Source organism: Bubalus kerabau, chromosome 2 (genome assembly GCF_029407905.1).
Source record: "Bubalus kerabau isolate K-KA32 ecotype Philippines breed swamp buffalo chromosome 2, PCC_UOA_SB_1v2, whole genome shotgun sequence".
Classification (NCBI taxonomy): Eukaryota; Metazoa; Chordata; class Mammalia; order Artiodactyla; family Bovidae; genus Bubalus; species Bubalus kerabau.
In genome coordinates, this window is record NC_073625.1 from 178,576,285 (window position 1) to 178,596,838 (window position 20,554).

At 39.1% G+C, this 20,554-nt stretch overlaps 1 protein-coding gene and 1 long non-coding RNA gene across 4 annotated transcripts in view; one reads left to right on the top strand and one right to left on the bottom strand.

The window, feature by feature from the left end:
• Window positions 1-20: 20 nt before the first annotated feature.
• Window positions 21-15,715, top strand: LOC129644146 (uncharacterized). 2 transcript variants are annotated; one of them, XR_008710759.1, is made up of 3 exons: window positions 21-1,070; window positions 11,169-11,300; window positions 12,999-15,715. It is a non-coding gene; the product is annotated as an uncharacterized LOC129644146 (long non-coding RNA). The 2 variants fall into 2 exon arrangements; XR_008710758.1 differs by having other exon boundaries at window positions 21-702.
• The window catches only part of SLC35G2 (solute carrier family 35 member G2), a 49,388-nt gene continuing 33,844 nt past the window's right edge, over window positions 5,011-20,554 (bottom strand). Inside the window, exons 1-2 of one of the 2 annotated variants that reach the window (XM_055569591.1) lie at window positions 11,938-12,080; window positions 5,011-6,436 (exon numbers count right to left, since the gene is read on the bottom strand). In XM_055569591.1, the coding sequence (XP_055425566.1) occupies window positions 5,183-6,418 (1,236 nt within the window). In that variant the 5' untranslated portion in view covers window positions 6,419-6,436; window positions 11,938-12,080 and the 3' untranslated portion in view covers window positions 5,011-5,182. Of the gene's footprint in view, window positions 6,437-11,937; window positions 12,081-20,554 lie in introns of those variants that run through there. The other variant, XM_055569590.1, reaches the window with a different exon arrangement.

Genomic DNA, 20,554 nt, shown 5'->3' on the forward strand with positions numbered 1-20,554 from the left:
TTAAGCCCCAACTGCTCTGGGAGCTTCCTTCTGGTTTCTGCACCTGAAGAAGGTCTTACCAGCAGAAAGTTCTTAGGGACGGGGAGCGAAAATGAAAAACAAACAAAAAGGCCTGAACGTAAAGTCCTGGGAGAAAAATGTAAGACGTGCCCTTAACTTGAACCGCAAATCAAAATAAGCTGAGTCTGAGGGCCTTCGAAGCGCCCTGGTGCGTGGATAGCTTCCATTCTTGGCTGCGGTAGCCTTGCTGTGAGGACAGTAACTTTCGGTGACAGGTCTGTCCTTTCTTAGCGGCCCAGCCCCAGACACCTGCCATCAGTAAGTTGGTTCTCCCCACGCCGGAGCTTCAGACCCCATCACCTGCCTCTTCCTCCCCAGCCATCTCTGTAGCTCTGCTTAGGCGTTTCCCGCCCAGGGAAGCTTGCTAAGTGCACAGGTGTTTTCCCCATCCAGCTGCTGAAAGAGCCAGACTTTTTGCGACTCCATGGATCTGAAGCCCGCCAGGCTCCTCTCTCCATGGAATTTGCCAGGCAAAAATCCTGGAGCCTTTTGCCATTTCCTAGGGATCCAACCAGCGTCTCCTGCACTGGCAAGGGGATTCTTTACCACCTGGGAAGATTTCCCTACCCTACCGGGATTGTAAACTCAAATCAGGGCAGCAACTCCATCTGTATCCTGTAATTAGGATCTAAAGTCAATAATGTAAGTGGATTTTGGATTTATTCTAAGGATCTAAATACCTTTGAATATTTTATCATGGCTGCTATGGACTGAATTGTGTCCCCTCTCAAAATTCCTGTGTTGAAGCTCTAACCCCCCAATGTGTATTTGGAGACAAGGCCTTTCAGGGATTATTTAGGTTAACTGAGGTGCTAAGAGTGGAGCCCTAATCCTATAGAATTAGTGTCCTTTATAAGAAGTGACTGCAGAGACGTAGACACTGTCTTGCTGTCTGTCCTCACAACTGGAAGACACAGTGAGAAGGCAGCCATGTGCAAACCGGGAAGAGAGCGTTCACCAGAAACTAACCATACTGGCATCTGGACGTGGGACTTCCAATCTCCAAAACTGTGAGAAGTTTAATTTTTGTTGTTTAAGCCACCCAGTCTATGGCATTTTGTTATAGCAGCCCACGCTATTGTTATAGCTCTAACACAATAGTTTTATTTGTTGATACATCTTATAAAGTTTATGGATTGAGAGATTTCATTCATTTTTGAAGCTGTATAAACCCATTGTCAAGAGGTTGAAACTATTTCTCCAAAATAGTTTCACACAACAAACTATTAGGTACACCTGGCTCATAAACTTAGCTACACCTGGCTCGGTTCAACTTTAGTTTTTTAACATGTGATGGGAGTAGGGAAATGTGAATACAAATATAACAGGTAAAATAGTCCTTGCTATCAGGTAGCTTAGACCACTTCCATAAATGGGGAAAATAAACCCAGAAAAAAAATATGCTGAAGTCGTTTAACTTTAGATTTTATTTTGTAAGGGATTATGTATTTTGAATGGGTCAGTGATCCGAACAGACTGTGAAATTTTGATCCATCTGTGTGCCATCTCTTTAAGTAATAGAAAAAGTAAGGGAGAGAACTTTTTCATAGAAGGATTTTAGTTTCCTGTAAATACGTGTTTTCCTTTTAACTTTTCTTTAAATGTTCCCTCATCACCCTATTCTTACCAGGAACTCTTAAGAAAGAAAGAAAGAAAAACTAAAAAAATATAATAGAAAGAGAAGGAATTGAAGAATAAAAATAAGGAAACAGCAATGAGAGGAAAGCATTGGGGTAGATAGACAGGAAGTCATGTATGGAATTGCTCTATAGTGTACTTAGAGGTATGGAGCCCATGTTTGTAAGGGGTGGATGTTGTCCCAGAAACCTTTCACACTGTCTCCCCAACTTCCAAATAGGAACATGTGCTTGACTTCTTCTTCCTCTCTTTTAGCGGAACTCAAACCAAAAATGGGAATCAACCCTGCTAATTAGTTCTGAGTGGACTAGCCAGAATCAGGCAACAACATTTAGGTCAAAACTTATGACCTATGGACTAGAAATGGGGTTTCAGATACAGGTAGCTAATCAATCAAGGATAAGAACATATAGGTAGTTCACTTCATTCATCCCCAAGGAAAGAATTTGGGAAGACAAGGAAAGGAAAAATGAGCCTCCGTGTCGCAAGACTTTTCCCAGGAAACTATTGAGGACTTGTAGTTAGAAATGATTAGAGAGAATGATCTGGTTTAATATCACTGTAAGGACTACATAGGACAAAACAAACAAAAACAAAATCCTACCTACTAAATCAGTAAGAAGTCACTAATCACAGTCTTGACTATGAAGTGTTGAAATTAGTGAACCCTGGTAGCTAAATTCACTTTCTGGGTTGAGTATTATTACTCTTTTATGGGAATTAATTAAACAAAAGTTTATTGGGTTCAGTCTGTGTTAAGCACTACCATACATACCAGAGATCTAAAAATCAGTCTTAAGGGAGCTCCATCCAATGTCAGAGAATGACATTTAAACTGATATTTATTATTTGTATAGTAAATACAGCAATAGATGTCTACAGGGAGACATTAAGCCACAATGCGAGGGGAGGTGTGTGTGTGATTAGGCTAGTCAAGGTAAATAAGTAGGCAAAGAAGAGAAGGGCTTCTCCCGTAGAGGGGCCTTCATAAAAATATTTTTTTTAGTTTTTTAAAAAAGGAAGTAGAATATTGCTAGAGCAAAAGATGACAAAGTGTAAGCAAGAGTGGGTTATGCAAGTTAAGGGCCTTTGTTTTTATGCTATAGGCAATGAGAAGCCATCAAAGGGTTTTCTTGACAGCACTTTAAACTGTCATTCTGTTGCTTTCTGGCCTCCACTGTTTCTGATGAGAAGCTGGCTGTAATTCTTATCATTGTTTTTCTGTAGGTTAGGCTGCTTTTAAGATTTGTTTCTTTATCTTAGTTTATCAGCAGTTACACTATGTTTCTAGGTGTGGTTTTCTTTGTATTTATGCTGCTGGGGGGGTTCACTTATTTCCCTGGATGTGTGGATTGCTGGTTATTGTATCTTTTTATTGAATTTGGAAGACTCTTGGCCAGCATTTCTTCCAAGTATTTTTTTCTGCCTGTTCTCTCTTTCTCTGACTACACTTACATTTATGCTAAATTTCTTACTCCTTAGTACAGGTCATTCCAAGATCTGTTCATTTTTTTCAAATCTTTTTGTTTCTTTGCTTCAATTTGCATAATTTCTATTGAGAGCCGGTAATTCCTGGAAAATCTGAATGTTAACATTTTCCCAAAAAACAAACACCCTACAAATGGCTGTGGGTTCCTTTGGGTTATTGTCCAAAGGCATGTTAGTCAAGAGAACAGAAATCAAAAGATGTTACAACAGAGAACTTACCACTGGATGTTGATGGACTGGAAAAGCAAAAAGGGAACACTGAAGTAGCCCAGATGTGGTAACTACAGAGAGCAGCTATCACCTCTAACCTAGCGAGATACCAGCTGGCATAGGAAAAATGTAGTTTGCAGGGTCTGAGCCATAGCATCACATAGGAAAGTTATAGATGAGTGTATCTGAAGTTGCTGCTCTTGCTGCTACTAAGTCGCTTCAGTCGTGTCCGACTCTGTGCGACCCCATAGGCGGAGCCCACCAGGCTCCCCCGTCCCGGGGATTCTCTAGGCAAGAACACTGGAGTGGGTTGCCATTTCCTTCTCCAATGCATGAAAGTGAAAAGTGAAAGTGAAGTCGCTCCATCGTGTCTGACTCTTAGCGATCCCATGGACTGCAGCCTACCAGGCTCCTCTGTCCATGGGATTTTCCAGGCAAGAGTACTGGAGTGGGGTGCCATTGCCTTCTCCAATCTGAAGTTAAGATAGCTCAATAACAATAACTTAATAACCAGTAACATATCAACATTTGTTTGTGCTAAATTAGTAAAAACTTCCCAGATTGGATCCAAATTAATGCTACCTTATGCAGTTTTACAGACTTTTAGCTCTTTTGAAAGGAGAAGGCAGTGTCATCTCACTCCAGTACTCTTGCCTGGAAAATCCCATGGGCGGAGGAGCCTGGTAGGCTGCAGACCGTGGGGTCACTACGAGTCAGGTAAGACTGAGCGACTTTGCTTTCACTTTTCACTTTCATGCATTGGAGGAGGAAATGGCAACCCACTCCAGTGTTCTTGCCTGAAGAATCCCAGGGACACAGGAGCCTAGTGGGCTGCCGTCTATGGGGTTACAGAGAGTCGGACACGACTAAAGCACCTTAGCAGCAGCAGCATCTCATTTGAAAAGAATCCAGTACACGAAGTTTTCAGTTTTCTGCTGTACTATGATCACTGTTAGTGTCTTTTCCAGGAGTAAGGAGTACCTTTGCTGCCCCTCACACATGTACTTGCTACAAAATCATAAACGAGGGCAGGTTTAGAAGAGACTGGCATAACCAAGGATGAGTAGACCCTCCTGCAGCATTCAGTCTCACACCATATGGCACAAAATGGCATAGACTAAGTAGAGCTTGCAGGAATCCATATTCTCCCTACCTCCATTTCCTATGCATTGCCTAATATGGCCAGAGCAAGGAGAAGACAGTTTCCTCTCCTAAGGTAGGATGACCACCATTGCCAGTGAAAAACCAACTCCTTTCCTTTGTTTCCTCTTTCTTGCCTCAACTCCAGCTACTTTACCCAGCCCAATCATCTCTAGTTCCCTAATGCAAACAGATGACAAAAACAGGGCTTGGTATTCAGCATTTCATCTTATAGAGTTCTGAATATTGAAGGATTTTTGTTGAACACTTATAGAACATTGGACATGAACATTTTTTCTAACTTCTTAATATTTAGGACTGCTGAATTTCCACTGGAAAGGAGTCATTTCTTCAAGTCTTATGTTCTTTAGTGCTGAAAGTTGACATTCTCTACCACCTTTTATTATTTATAATAAATAATAATTTTATAATAAAAATTACCTTTTATTGTTAACAGCAAAGAGACCAGATTCATGATATTCCACATAATTTAATATTTAGAAGACTAAATTTTTCTACATCTGCATATATTAATTATATATAGCACTCTGTCAGTTATACAACACAAAAAACCATTTATAGGTGAACATTAAAATGGCAGTGTACCTATTAGTAACTGAACATTAACAAGGTAATAATCAAGTATTCATTTAATGGGAGAGTCGAGTATTTCCTGATAATCCTGCCTTCTTAAATTCCTCCAGTAAAGTTTATAGCCAGCAAGGACAAAAACACTAATCATAATGATTACCCCTCCAAAGACATCATAGACACTAGGAAATATATGTAACACTAGAAGCTGCAACACCATTGCTACCACAATCTCCAGATGTTGTACTGTGCTGACCAAAGCTGGATGGAATTTGTCTAAGGCATAATAAACTCCCAAGAAGGCTGCAGTAGAACAAATGCATATAGCAATTAGATAACTCCAGGTTTCTCCATCTAGTGGGATGATGGGTTCTTGAAGAACAAACATAGTAGATATTCCCCAGACTGTCCCAGTCCAACCAAATGTAAACAGTGCAGTCCACATGCTGATCTTCTCCTTAATGGATCTGTATACTATCATGGAAAGAGCAGTGGTCAGTCCAGCCATCACAGTCATAGTGTACCCAAAGGCTTCTTTCCAGGCATTTAACAAAGAATTATCTTCATCAACAATGTTGGGGATCATGACAAGACAAACACCTAAGATGCTGCAAACAACTGTAGCCATGTCAACACAAGCCATTTTCTCATCTACAAGTAAAAAAGCCAAAATGGCACTGAAGACGGTGGTTGTGGCTCTCCACATAGTGGTCCCGTTGCTAGGAGGAACTATTGAAAACGATGTATAAGCACAGGTGATAGAGATGACATTGCATACACCGTAAAAGAAAAGTCGCAGTCTGTATCCACTTGGTCCAAAGGGGGCTTCCTGGTAGTAACACACAACTAACACAGATAAGACCTGCAAAACAGAACGGATAAAAATCAGTTCTAGAGATGGAACTTTGGAACGATCGGAAACAAGCCTAGTGATAAGAGCTACACATCCATGAGCCAAAGCAGATCCAAACAGCACTATCCACATTTTTCTGGATTGAAAAATATTTTTTTCTGCAAAGCTCTGGAACTGTCCAATCTCATTGGTCACTGGGTCTTCTGTTGGAGGGCAGGTATCCATGGTTCCAAAGAAGGTTCTTCCTTTTCTTTTCATTTCACTGAGCAGGCCTTTCTTTGAATTTTCTTCCATAAAACTTCCATAGTCTTCATTGATTTCTTCATATCCACCATCCCCAGGCTGAGGATAATGAGACGTGTATTTCACCATTACTGTGTTTGGATGTATTTTCACCCGTTTTTTAACTGGATATTTTTTGGAGGGAGAAGTATCCATTTCTCCAGGCAATCAATTCTATTTAAGAAGGAAAAAAAGACAAATGTACATGTTCATCAGTTGAATTATAGCTTTAAATTTCATTATAATCTCATGCATCAATTCAATAATAGAAAGCAGAGGTTGTAATAGTTTTTTTTTTTTTTCCCTAAAGTAATAGGAAGAGATGATCTGACAATATGCCTTATCAGTATACAAGCTCCAATGAAATTGTCTACCCTTTTTTCACTCTTATCCTAAGCCAGCCTGTTTCTCATCATGATTATTCTTTGTCTCATTAAACTGTATTTCTTTAAATAATAACTGATTTTTTCCATTTTTTTCATTCCTACCTCTCTATCAACCCAATAAGATAAACACAAAAAAATAAATAACAAGGTAGATCAAACCTCTCCTTCTGATTGTGTCATTTGTCTATAAGTTATTAAGTCCAAATTTTTTTGTATAATCACTTCTGTATGATACCAAAACTAGTATTATGAATTATCGTGACTTTTTAAACATTTATTCTGGATTCCCATACATCTTCAGATATATGGAATACTGAAACTAGAAAATAAAATTTTCTTTTTGATTTTGTGACATTCATGCACTGTTGGTATATACAACTTTTCTGATGAGCAACTGGGCAATAGGTTTAAGATTCTAACTAAAACTACCCTTCAATTCAGCAATATCACATCTAGATTTACCCTAAAGAGATGAACACAAGATGCTTTTTACCTTATGTGTTTTTTAAGAAAGGAAAAAATAAGAGTACATATTTATATTTGTTTATATAATATAAAAGGTACAACATTAAGGAATTATGGAAACATACAAAGGAAACTAATAATCATTGAGGTGGGACAGGAAATAATAGAAAATATTTTGTATACTTTTTAATATATTATTTGAATCATGATAATTGTTTAAATTTTTTTTTAAGTTCATCTGGTATTGAGAAAAGAGAGCACATAAAAAGGTTGGGAAAATGTATGAATAGGAGACTTCATTGTAGCGCACCAGAATGACCCTCCATACTACACTATGCATCCGTTGAAAATAATAATGCCGATCTTTACTGATGTAGAAAGATGTCCATGTTGTATGAAGGATTTGCCATGGTGCTGGCATATAGTAAAATCTCAAAGAATATTAATAAATTCAGCTTCCTTTCACCTATAATTAACCCTTTTGAAACACTGGATGTCTTCTACAATCTTATTCTTTCTTTGAGACCAGTATTTGTTCGTTCAGTTCTCTTTAGTTCTTTTCCCTCTCCCCAACAACAATTTGCTATTTCCTTCCCAATGATTTCTTCCCCCAAAACAAAAAAATTTAAAAAGGAAACCTTTTTATTTTTTGTCTTCATGACATATTTCCCTTGTTCATTGCCAAAAACTCATCAGTTCCAGGATCTTAAACCACAGTCCAGAAATCAAATCCCATTTTGTTCTTTAACACCATCTGGGTAAACCAACTGTTCCTATTTATTCGTTTCTCTTCTAAATGACACTACCTTCAGTTGGAAGAGTCATTTTCAAAAACACCACCTGTGCCTCCAGGCCCTTCAGATCCTGGCCTGGATCTTCAACTTGCAGTCCTTCATGCATAATGCTATTAAACTAATCTGGATGTTCTCTTTTTTTCAACTTTTATCAGGATATTTCCACTTTGAATCATTACTTGAGCTTTAGTCACAAACTGAATTAACAGTCTTGGTCTCCCAAATAGATTTTCTGTCCCTAAATTCCTCATTTGTTTGAAATACCACTATCTTTGTAATTCCCCAAGCTAGAAACCAAGGAACACTCAATTATTCTTTCTGCCATCACACTCCATTTGGTCATTTATTTTATTGTTTTTGTCTCTGAAATATTTCTCAGACTTTTCCTTTCTCCTCCAATTTATTTTACCTTTTGAATCTGGATCAGATTTTTGCGAATTCCCATCTAGCATATTGCAACAGCATCCTAACTAGTCCCCTTGAATCCTAGTCCTTCTCTTCTAAAATCCAACTATATTATACTACTGTCACATTAATGCCTTTAAAAGAGTCAAACAAAACAAAAAACTTCCCTCAAGCTTTTCCCATTCAAGAACATACACTATTTCCTACCAACAACCTCACCGAGTCTCAACTCCTCTGCCTAGCTCTCAAGATCCTGCCTAGCCTTGCCCCTATCAATACTTAGCTCCTTAACACAGAGACTTCACTCCAGTGTTCTTCCTGTCCTGACACCCCACATTACATGTTTCTCTTAAGTCTTTATTCCTACTAGTTTCCTCTCTGTTCCCACTTTATAAACTGCTCATCTTTTAAGAAGGCCCAGTCCAAATCCTGCCTTTTAGAAACAAGCCTTCCCTGACCACTCTAGTCACTCTTTTTTCTTCCTTATTTAACATCTGCAATAGTTCTAATTTTTGTAATCTCATCGCTTTGTTATTTACTTGTCTCAACTCAGTGGAATTTTATCTGCAGTCATTGTACCCAAATTTGCTGTTAAATTGCCTTTCCTTGCAAGTCAGCAAGTATCTTTTTTTTTTTCAGCAAGTATCCTAATGACATCTCATAACTTCCTATTTGCTGAAAATTGTTAAAATTGTAGTTTATATCCATCAAAGATTTTCCCTTCCCACTGCAGCCAGATTTCTAGTCCCAGGAGCGTGGATAGGGGAAGGACACATTCTGCTGTTTTACTCCTGAAAGGAGCTAGGCTCCAGCTTCTCTGGTGTATTGGCACAGGGAGGAAGGGAAAGGACACATATCTCAGACATTGGTTGCTGCTGTGTGATGGCTTTTGGATGTATAAACTTGGCTAGGCTGAACTACATTCCCAAGTTATTTAATGTAACACTAATCTATGTGCTGCTATGAAGGTTTTTGCAGATGTGACAGAAGTTCCTAATCAGCTGACTTTAAGTTAATAAAAGAAAGACTATCCTGGGTGAAGTGAAGTGAAAGTCACTCAGTTGTGTCTGACTTTTTGCAACCCCATGGACTGTAGCCCATCAGGCTCCTCTGTCCATAGGATTTCCCAGGCAAGAATACTGGAGTGGGTTAACCTCTGACCTAAACAAGTAAGCTCTTTCAAAAAGAGATTAGGCTTTCCATGAGCTCAAAAATTCCAAATAGTTCATGCCATTAGGGTTCCAGCCTTCTCATGACCTTCCTTCCTTCCATACTACCTGTGGACAAGAAGCTTTGGCCTGTTCTCATGGTTTCCAACATGCTCCTGATCTTTTCTTTCTGATGGCCTGCCCTACAGACCACAGACTTCATTATCCAGCCCTGACAATTAGCCAATTCCTTACAATAAATATCCTACTGGTTCTGTGTCTCAGGTTGAACCCTGACTCTAATACACGGTGAAATTCTGTCTTTGATTGTTGTCTTTGTTTCTGTACTAACTCTAAAAGGCCACTGATAGTCTCTAGGTTGTAGACATCCAAATGCAGGCTATCTTGCATCAATTATTTAGTCTCCCCAGTGCACAAAGCCTTGATGTAGGCTGCTATGGGCCACAGGTTTTTGCTGTTTGGGTTCTCTTGCCTGTTGGGAAGTTCTCTTAGTGAGGCACCAACAGTATTCACTTGACCCCAGGAAAGTCGTATACCCTTAACCACTCCACTGAGTATTATATCAGCTACTCACGACTGCCCCCTTCTCTCCAATCTTACTTCTCTTTGCTCGAGCAAGTAAAGAGCAAATTAAAATGTGCTGTCTAAGCAGACTTTCAGTTGGAGGAAGAAAGCACAGCCAATGGTTGTAAATAATGATTTGGTAACCTTCACCCTCTGGAGAAGGCAATGACACCCCACTCCAGTACTCTTGCCTGGAAAATCCCATGGACGGAGGAGCCTGGTAGGCTGCAGTCCGTGGGGTGGCTAAGAGTTGGACACGACTGAGCGACTTCACTTTCACTTTTCACTTTCATGCATTGAGAAGGAAATGGCAACCCACTCCAGTGTTCTTGCCTGGAGAATCCCAGGGACAGTGGAGCCTGATGGGCTGCCGTCTATAGGGTCACACAGAGTCGGACACGACTGAGGCGACTTAGCAGCAGCAGCAAGTAGATTTTAAAGGGGAATATCCCTCTCCCCTCCCCATTAGGAAAAAGGACAACACTGTTCTTGGACCAAGGACCCATAACAGATATGACCCCTTTGACAGATTGTGTTTTCCAAAGAGAGCCACCAATCTAGTATCTCCCATACAACATGTCTAGTTTTTTTTGAATGTGAGTTTGACATTATTAAATAGAGAAGTAGGGTCTATGCTCCTTCCCTTTAAAAGTAGCCCCACTTTTGTGACTATTTCACCAGTAGCGTATGGCAGAAGTGACCTGTTATGACTTCTGAGATTAAGTCATACATATAACTATGCCTTCCTAGCTGCAGCACTTGTGCTTGGAGCTCTGAGCTAGCAGGTCAGTAGTCTGACTGCTCAGAAGCCACCATGCTGTGAATAAGCTCAAACGAGCCATGTAAAGAAACCACATGGAGAGGTCCTGAGACTGAACAGAGAGAAATTCCTGGTCAGCCCCCAGGTGCTCCAGCCCCCTGCTGTTCCAAGTCCAGCCACTCATCTGACTTTAAGTATATACGAGACCCTGAGTCAGAATTGCCCTTCCAAGCTATTTCCAAATTCCTGATCTTAGAAACCATGACAGATAGTAAAATGAGTGTTGTCATTTTAAGCTACTAAAGCTTTGGAGTGACTTGTTACCTGCAATAGATAACTGGAACACCCTATTTCCTTTCCCAGGATTTTAAGGAATGGGAAGGAGGAATGGTCTTAATGATAGTTTAAAGGCCTCTTATATTTGGACCAAATTGATTGGCTTTTGAAGTCGGACATTTTGTCCCTTGTTGTGAGATCCTGGATTCTAATTCTGAGGTAAGAGGAAAGTTTTTTGTTTTGTTTTCAAATAAGTATAGTTGATTTACAATGTGTTAGTTTCTGGTGTACAGCAAAATAATTTTATTAGATATATGTATATACATATATATGCACATGTATATAACTGAATCACTTTGAGATATATATATATATGTATACATACATATATATGAACGAAGAAGAAAATTTTATTCAACATCCTGTTAGGCACAGATTAGTGTATTTAATCCTAGTCCAACTGCATATTTTAAAGTATTATTTGAACTGTGTCATCTTTTTCATTTCTGTCACTGGATTAGTCTATACCTGATATCTTCCAGGTATATCTCAACACCTTTAATATTATATTGTATCCCACTGATGCAGAAGTCAGTCTTATACTAAAGGGATACATAAAGATTTTCGGTGTTGTTTTTTTTTGTTTGTTTTTTTTTTTTTGCTGCACCATTCAACATGTGAGATCTTCCCTTACCAGGGATTGAACCTATGCCCCCTGCATTGGGAGCATGGAGCCTTAACAACTGGGCCACCAGGGAAGGCTCAAGATCTTATTCATTCTCTCTAACTTTCATTTAATTTCAGGCTTTGTGAGTATAATTCTTGAAGAGAATCTGGAATCCTGACTAGTACTTACATTTGTGCACATTTAAGTCATTCAACCTGTGAACATTTCATTAAATAGTAAGGCACCATGTCCCCAGCACCACTCCAGGCTCTATAAATAGAAAGATAAATAAAACTAGTGGAAGAGACAGCAAGCAAATCAAATTTAATATTTTTAGAAGTCAATAATGCAAGTAACTACTTGAATACAGGAAAGGGCACATACAAAAGGCATCTACACAGGGTTATTGTTACCATCTTTCTAAATTCCATATATATGCGTTAGTATATATATTCCATATATATGGAATTTAGAAAGATGGTAACAATAACCCTGTGTACGAGACAGCAAAAGAGACACTGATTTATAGAACAGTCTTATGGACTCTGTGGGAGAGGGAGAGGGTGGGAAGATTTGGGAGAATGGCATTGAAACATGTAAAATATCATGTATGAAATGAGTTGCCAGTCCAGGTTCGATGCATGATACTGGATGCTTGGGGCTGGTGCACTGGGACGACCCAGAGGGATGGAATGGGGAGGGAGGAGGGAGGAGGGTTCAGGATGGGGAACACATGTATACCTGTGGCGGATTCATTTTGATATTTGGCAAAACTAATACAGTTATGTAAAGTCTAAAAATAAAATAAAATTGAAAAAAAAAAAAAAAAAAGGCATCTAAACCCAAACACGGAGGATCTTTGCAGACTTCCAGGTGGAAAGGATGCCTGAACTGGGGCTTTAAGTATATGTAACCTATAAAGAAAAAAAGAGGAGAAAGAGAAAAACCAAAATTTTTTTTCTAGAGATACAAAATTTAGGAGTCAAAAATGTTGATTTTGAGCTCTAGCTCTGCCACCAAATACAGCAATAATTATGTCTATTTTAAGATAAAGAGTTTTAGATGATAGTTGTTAGGATCTTTCAACTCACTTCAAAATCAGTTTGTCAGTTTAATGATTTCACATATCTAGTGTTTTGATATCCCTCCCATGAGGGATCACCATGTAATTCAATGATCACAACTTTCTACTACCTGCTCTAAGTTATTCTGACCAATGTGCCAACTCAACTTCTCCTCCTTCTTTACAGAGATGAGGAATCTGAACTAATTTCATGGCTCCAGGGCCCCTGACTTTATATGGGGATGTCCCCCTCCCAGGCAGAAATGTCCATTTCAGCTGCCTAAAGCAACTCCCCTGAGCAGAAGGAATGTGAAACAACAGGACCAGAAGACTAGCCTCCCCAGCTACAAACGTATCAACTTGAAATGCTGGGCATAAATGGATTAAAAGGATACATAGTTGGTATCTGCTTGAACAGTGGGCACAATTCAAACCTGAAAGCAGTATTTGTATCCAAAAGAGGTCGTTTCCTATGCTACATCCCACAACATGAGGCCCAAGATCACTTCTGTCCTGAAGTTGAAAATATTAAGATTGCATCCCTATCATTTTAGTGGGAATCCTTAGACATAACCCTTATGGTGCCTAAGGCAAATGGCACTTGGTAATAAGAACTTTTTTCTTTAGTTAGCAGACTAACCCCTAAAATAGTAAAAAGTCTTAGATATAAAGCTAGCTAGTGCAACTTGATTATAAGATAGTGATTTAAATGTAGGCATTGATGTGATATTTGACACTCATGAGTCAGACTGGCTTTTAACTAAATATTTATCAGAAACTGATAGGTTACTACCTTATACCTGAGAAGCCAAGTCCTGAGAAACCTTATTACCCTGGTACCCTTGGACAGTCTTGCCCCTGAATGAAAATGAAAAGACCATACCTAACTGATCACCTGAAAGGGAAGACCCAACAACCATCTTTCTGGGATATTGTGAGATATCATGATATGCATAGGATCTGTGCTATTAAACATACCTTCTGAGACCTACTGAAAGAAGCCATTCTCCCTCCAAACTGATGAAAAAGGGGATCATATTCTGATGCTCCAAAGGCTGTGAGCATGAGTCTACTCATCCTTGTGCTGAACCCTGCCTAGCATAACCTTTAACATCCCTCTTTACATTCTCTCTCTTCTCCACTGCAACCCATGAGCATCATTTAAGTCTGCTTGTATTTTATTAATACTCTTTGAGTCTATATCTTTTTGTAAAAGCCTACTGTTTTAGTGGGAAAAGAACCTTCTTTTAAGCTCCAACCTCTGGAACTAGAAAATTAGTTCTTAAACAAACTAACAAAGTAGGATTTGAAAGACAAGAATGATAAGTGAGAACAGAGTAGAAAGTAAAGAACATGCCCTTTCTTAAATCAGTCACACTTAGGAAGTGAGGGATTTACCATGAAGAAGTAAATGTCTGCCCTTCTTAGAAGGTGTGATAATATTCACATTGTGTGTAAGTAGTAAATGATCAAAATGAAATAAGTCTATAAACAAATCATGAAACTGAACACTTTTATGAATATGTAAATGAGGGGCTGCAAGAAAAGTTAATTGTATAAGATTTCAAATACTCAGATTATAAAAGAACCAACATAAGCAAATTCAACTAAAGAAGGGAAAAAGAAGAGACATACAACCTAGGAATCTCCTATGGTAAACCAACTGAATCTCTTGTTGTGTCTAGTCACTAAATCCCATTCAACTCTTTCAAACTGCAGCACACCAGGCTTTCCTGTCCTTCACTATCTCCTAGAGTTTGCTCAAACTCAAGTCCCTTGAGTCTGTGATGCCATCCAACCATTTCATCCTCTGTTGCCCCTTTCTCCTCCTTCCCTCAATCTTTCCCAGCATCAGGGTCTTTTCCATTGATTTGACTCTTCACATCAAGTGGCCAAAGTATTGGAGTTTCAGCTTCAGCATCAGTATTGCCAATGAATATTCAGGACTGATTCCTTTAGGATTGACTGGTTAGTTCTCCTTGCTGTCCAAGGGACTCTCAAGAGCCTTCTGCAGCACCACAATTTGAAGGCATCAATTCTTGGGCACTCAGCCTTCTTTATGGTCCAGTTCTCATATCCATACGTTACTACTGGAAAAACCATAACTTTGATTATACAGACCTTTGTTAGCAAAGTAATGTCTCTGCTTTTTAATACATTCTCTAGGTTTGCATAATTTTTCTTCCAGGGATCAAGATCTTTTAATTTCATGTCTTATAGTCATGTAGAAATTTTCTTGGATCCCAAGAAAAAAAAAATCTGCCACTGTTTACACTTTTTCCCCATCTATTTGCCATGAAGTGATAGGTCTGGATGCCATGATCTTTGTTTTTTGAATGTTGAATTTTAAGCCAGCTTTTTCACTCTCCTCTTTCAGTTTAATCAAGAGGATCTTTAGTTCCTTTTAGCTTTCTGCCATTCGGGAGGTATCATCTGCATATCTGAGGTTATTGATATTTCTCCCAGCAATCTTGATTCCAGCTTGTGATTCATCCAGCCTGGCATTTAGCATGATGTACTCTGCATTTAAGTTAAAAAAGCAGAGTGACAATATATGGCCTTGATGTACTCCTTTCCCAATTTTGAACCAGTCCATTATTCCATGTCCGGTTCTAACTGTTGCTACCTGCATACAGGTTTCTCCTCTCAGGAGGCAGGTAAGGTAGCCTTGTATTTCCTTCTCTTTAAGAATTTTCCACAGTTTATTGTGATTCACATAGTCAAAGGCTTTAGTGTTGTCAATGAAGCAGATGTTTTCCTGGAAGCCCCTTGCTTTTTCTATGATCCAACAGATGTTGGCAATTTGATGTCTAGTTTCTCTACCTTCTCTAAATCCAGCTTGTATATCTAGAAGTTCTCAGTTCCTGTACTGTTGAAGCCTGTCTTGAAGGATTTTGAACATTATTTGCTAGCATGTGAAATGGGCACACTGAATCTCTATAAAAATATAGAAAGACATTTCAAAGAACCTGGACAGAATCATTCTAACTCAAATATATTACTTAGGACAGATCCCTGGGCCAGGAGGATCTCCTGGAGAAGGAAATGGCATCCCATTCCAGTGTTCTTTGTTTTTTCTTTCAAACTTTAAACTTTTTACTTTGTATTGGGGTATAACTGATTAACAGTTGTGGCAGTTTCAGGTGAACAGTGAAGGGACTCAGCCATACATATATGTGTATCCATTCTCTCCCAAACCCCCGTCCCATCCAAGCTGACACATAACATTGGGTAGAGTTCCATGTGCTATAAAATATATCCTTGTTGGTTATCCATTTTGAATACAGCAGTGTATACGTGACCTTCCCAAACTCCCTAACTATCCCTTCCCCACTGGCAACCATAAGTTTGTTTTCTAAGTCTGTGAGTCTTTCTGTTTTCTAAGCAAGTTCATTTGTAACATTTATTTTTAGATTCCACATATAAGGGATGTCATACAATATTTCTCCTTCTTTATCTGACTTATTTCACTCAGTATGACACTCTCTAGGTCCATCCACGTTGCTGCAAATGGCATTATTTCATTCTTTTTAATGGCTAAGGAATATTCCATTGCACATATGTACCACGTTTTCTTTATCCGTTCCTCTGCTGATGGACATTTAGTTTGCTTCCATGTCTTGGCTATTGTAAACAGTGCTGTCATGAATATTGGGGTGCTTGTATCCTTTCATCTCATGCTTTTCTCTGGATATATGCTCAGGAGTAGGATTGCAAGGTCATATGGTAGCTCTATTTCTAGTTTTTTTAAGGAACCTCCATCCTGTTCTCCATAATGGCTGTATTAATTTACATTCCCAACAACAGTGTAGGAGGGTTCCTTTTTCTCCATACCCTCTCCAGCATTTGTTTGTGAATTTTTAAATGATAGACATTCTGACTGATGTGAGGCATCTCATTGTAGTTTTGATTTACATTTCTCTAATAACTAGTGGTGTTGAACATCTTTTCATATGACTATTGATCATCTGTATATTCTCCTTGGAGAAATGTCTGTTTGGATCTTCTGTCCATTTTTTTTTTTTAATGGAAACTAAACAATTTTATGTAATCACATTGCCATGCTACTACTAACATAAGACCCTCATCAATAAGTGAAGATATATAGGAAAATCCATAATATAACTAAAAAACATCAAAGATAAAATGATGATAAAAAATACAGTGACATCTTAGTTGGTATAAGAAACAGGATGATTATGAAAGCAAAGCCCATGATCATGTACAGGCCACGGAAGCCTGTGACTGTCACGAGTGTTGACTTCTCCTTCATCTGAGGTTGTAAAAAGTGCTTTGTAAAATCCTGAGGTTTGCAGCAGTTGTAACCTCCTGAAGAGACTGCAATCAAAAGGGTTTCTAGAATATCCTGACGATTTCCATCTACCAGGCTGTGGTGAGCTCAAGCAATACATACTCCAGAGGACAGAAGACAGACATGTTGGGAAGTGGGAATGACTTCTACTGCACTTAGGGAGAAAGGGCATGTTGCTACTCAGCCTAGTACAAGTGTAGAAGCAACACCTCGGTGATTCAACCTTTAAAGACTCTATACAAATGACAACGACTGGTAGGAATAAACCTTCAGAAGTGCCTTCTCAGACCTCCCGTCATAAGCATGAGCATAATCAAAACACTGAGTTTTCATGGTCTCACACAAAATTAGACTCACTTATGACAGTGGCCGCAGAGGCTCCTATAAGCCATAGGGGCTGGGATTTACTGTAGGATGCACATCGGTTTAGTGCATTGCTATGTGTTACAGAAGTATGTGTCACTGACAGGGTGAAGGCATATTCTTGAATAACATGGCAAATAACACTAAAAATTCAAGGAACATGGCCACAATGACAATAGCTAACTTCATGATGGCTACTACTTGGTAGAGCTAGGATTGCCTCTCCCATGAAGTACTTCAATGGCCGGCTGGGATATTAGCCATTAGTTTCTCACTGTAATTCTCATTTAGAAACCAAATCTAATACTTTCCATGTTTACTAGCACAAGAACAGTGAAAAATCCTTGTAGAAGAAAGCCAGACAGACATGCTTCTGTTTTATCACAGAAGCTGCTTAGGATGGGTCCTGCTCACAGACAGATTGCTAATTCCAAATTTATCGACAGTTATGCAGATATTCTTTACCAGTTGAGCCACCAGGGAAGCCCTCATAGCTCGGTTGGTAAAGAATCCGCCTGTGATACAGGAGACCCTGGTTTGATTCCTGGGTCGGGAAGATCCCCTGGAGAAGGGATAGGCTACCCACTCCAGTATTCTGGCCTAGAGAATGCCATGGACTGTATAGTCCATGGGGTCACAAAGAGTCAGGCACGACCGAGCCACTTTCACTTTCACGTGCAGATATTATTTAAAAAAAAAAATGTGGTAACAGATCTAGTACCTTTGGCAAGCTAATGAATGAGTAATATAAATATGAATAATCAACTTCGTCCTTCATAGTTATTACCGTCCGGTATTTGCTTTGAGACCAGTTGAAGTCCTCATTGTTAAAGAGAAATAATCCTTTCCTCTCTGAAACATTTGTGAACCATTCCGTTGGGTGTGGTGAATAAAATACTTAAGGATCTAATACATAAAAATGCAAAAGCAAAGCACATTATTTTTTCGCTCCCTTTCTCAAAGGATGGAATATTTTGTATTTGCCCTGATTTTATGTCTTGACTTCATGTACAATTGTATATTGATATTTTTAGTTGAAATACAGTAGGACTAAAAATATTGATATAATACTAATAAATCATGTTGGTATGTGTGGTTGTCACATAGGATTCACAGAAGATTTAAATTCACAGTTGTCAACATAAAGGATTCATGCTATTTAGCTTCTTCATGAATCTATATCATGAAGGAAGAGCTTTTCTCAACATATTTCACTGAGGGAACTACAAGGATGATAGGCATAATACTATGCTTCAACTCATGGATTTCTAGGCATTGCTCACAATACAGATCTGATTTTCAACATCAGGGTTCTTTCAGTGTCCTTGAACAGCATTTGTTTTTCTGTTCAGTTCAGTTCAGTCGCTCAGTCATGTCCAACTCTTTGTGACCCCATTGAACCACAGCATGCCAGTTCTCCCTGTCTATCACCAACTCCCAGAGTTTACCCAAACTCGTGTCCATTGAGTCGCTGATGCCATCTAACCATCTCATCCGCTGTCGTCCCCTTCTCCTCCTGTCTTCAATCTTTCCCAACATCAGGGTCTTTTCAAATGAGTCAGCTCTCCAAAAACTGGAGTTTCAGCTTCAACATCAGTCCTTCCGATGAACACCCAGAACTGATTTCCAGTAGGATGGACTGGTTGGATTTCCTTGCAGTCCAAGGGACTCTCAAAAGTCTTCTCCAGCACCACAGTTCAAAAGCATCCATTCTTCTGTGCTCAGCTTTCTTTATAGTTCACCTATATATTCATGTCTGCTTTAAATCCATCAAGTTTGTCCAAATCACTGAAAATCTCAGTAACACTCATAAAGAAAATTAGATTAGACAGGCATGAAACTTTCCTATAGAGATCAAGACTTGCCCAGAAGAAGTTCAAGGGAAGCTGTGATGCTCACTTCCCTTGAAGGAGTCCATATGGAATAAAGAAGTACTGTGGGAAGTCTATTAGTAATCACCATGCCTTGGGTCCTCTGGATGACCTGTGGTCTGCACCCATCCACTCTGCTCACTGGATGCCGATCGATGGGGACCCAGGAGCGCACGAAATGCATGGATCTTCTGCCCATTTTTTGAGTGGACTTCTTGTTTTGATGATGTAAAGCATCACTTAAGTGTTTGTAAATATTGGAGACTAACCCCTTATCGGTCATATTATTTGCAAATATTTTCTCCCAATCTGTGAGTTGTCTTCTCCTCTTGTTTACTGTTTCCCTTGCTGTGCAAAAGTTGCTGAGCTTAAGTAGGTCTCATTTGTTTATTTTTGTTCTTATCTCCATTATTCTGGGAGATGGATCAAAAAAGATGTTGCTGTGATTTGTCAGAGTTCTGCCTATGTTTTCCTCTAGAAGTTTTATAGTGCTGGTCTCACATTTAGCTATTTGATCCATTTTGAGCTTATTTTTGTGTCACCCCAATATTCTTGCCTGAAAAGTACCATAGACAGAGGAGCCTAGCATGCTACAGTCCCTAGGGTCACAAAGAATCAGACACGACTAAGCAACTGAGCATTGAGTACTGTCTACATATATATAGTGGCTGAAACTGCAATTAAAATATTAATAGCACTCATATTGCATCAGATTATTGCCTGACAAACAACACTGCGTCTACATCAATCTGAGAAAAGCATAAAATAAGACATGTTATCAGTTTCTCCTTTGTAGCACTTAGATTAAAGCATACTTGCAATAGCTATCGGAAAGAGACTAAGAAGACAAGATCTTGATTTAGCCAGAGAACATGACAACTTTTTCAGCTATAATGGAAACAATCAGAATTAGCATAAAAGCAAGAATGGGAAAACATAGAAGAAAGAAAGGCACAACTGATGACTCTAAAATCCAGTGAAAACAAGGAAATATGGAAGAAGTCAATAATAATACTGTCAGTAGACAGACATATTGATATTTACATTTGTGCAGACAATGTGCTTGCTAAACACTAAACATGGGTCAACTCAGCTTTGAGAGAAAATGAAATCTTAGGAGATTGTGGAGTGGGACAGCATTGGGGAAGGGTGGAAAACAAACCCCCCCACAATGGAGAAAACTAATGGCCTACCTCC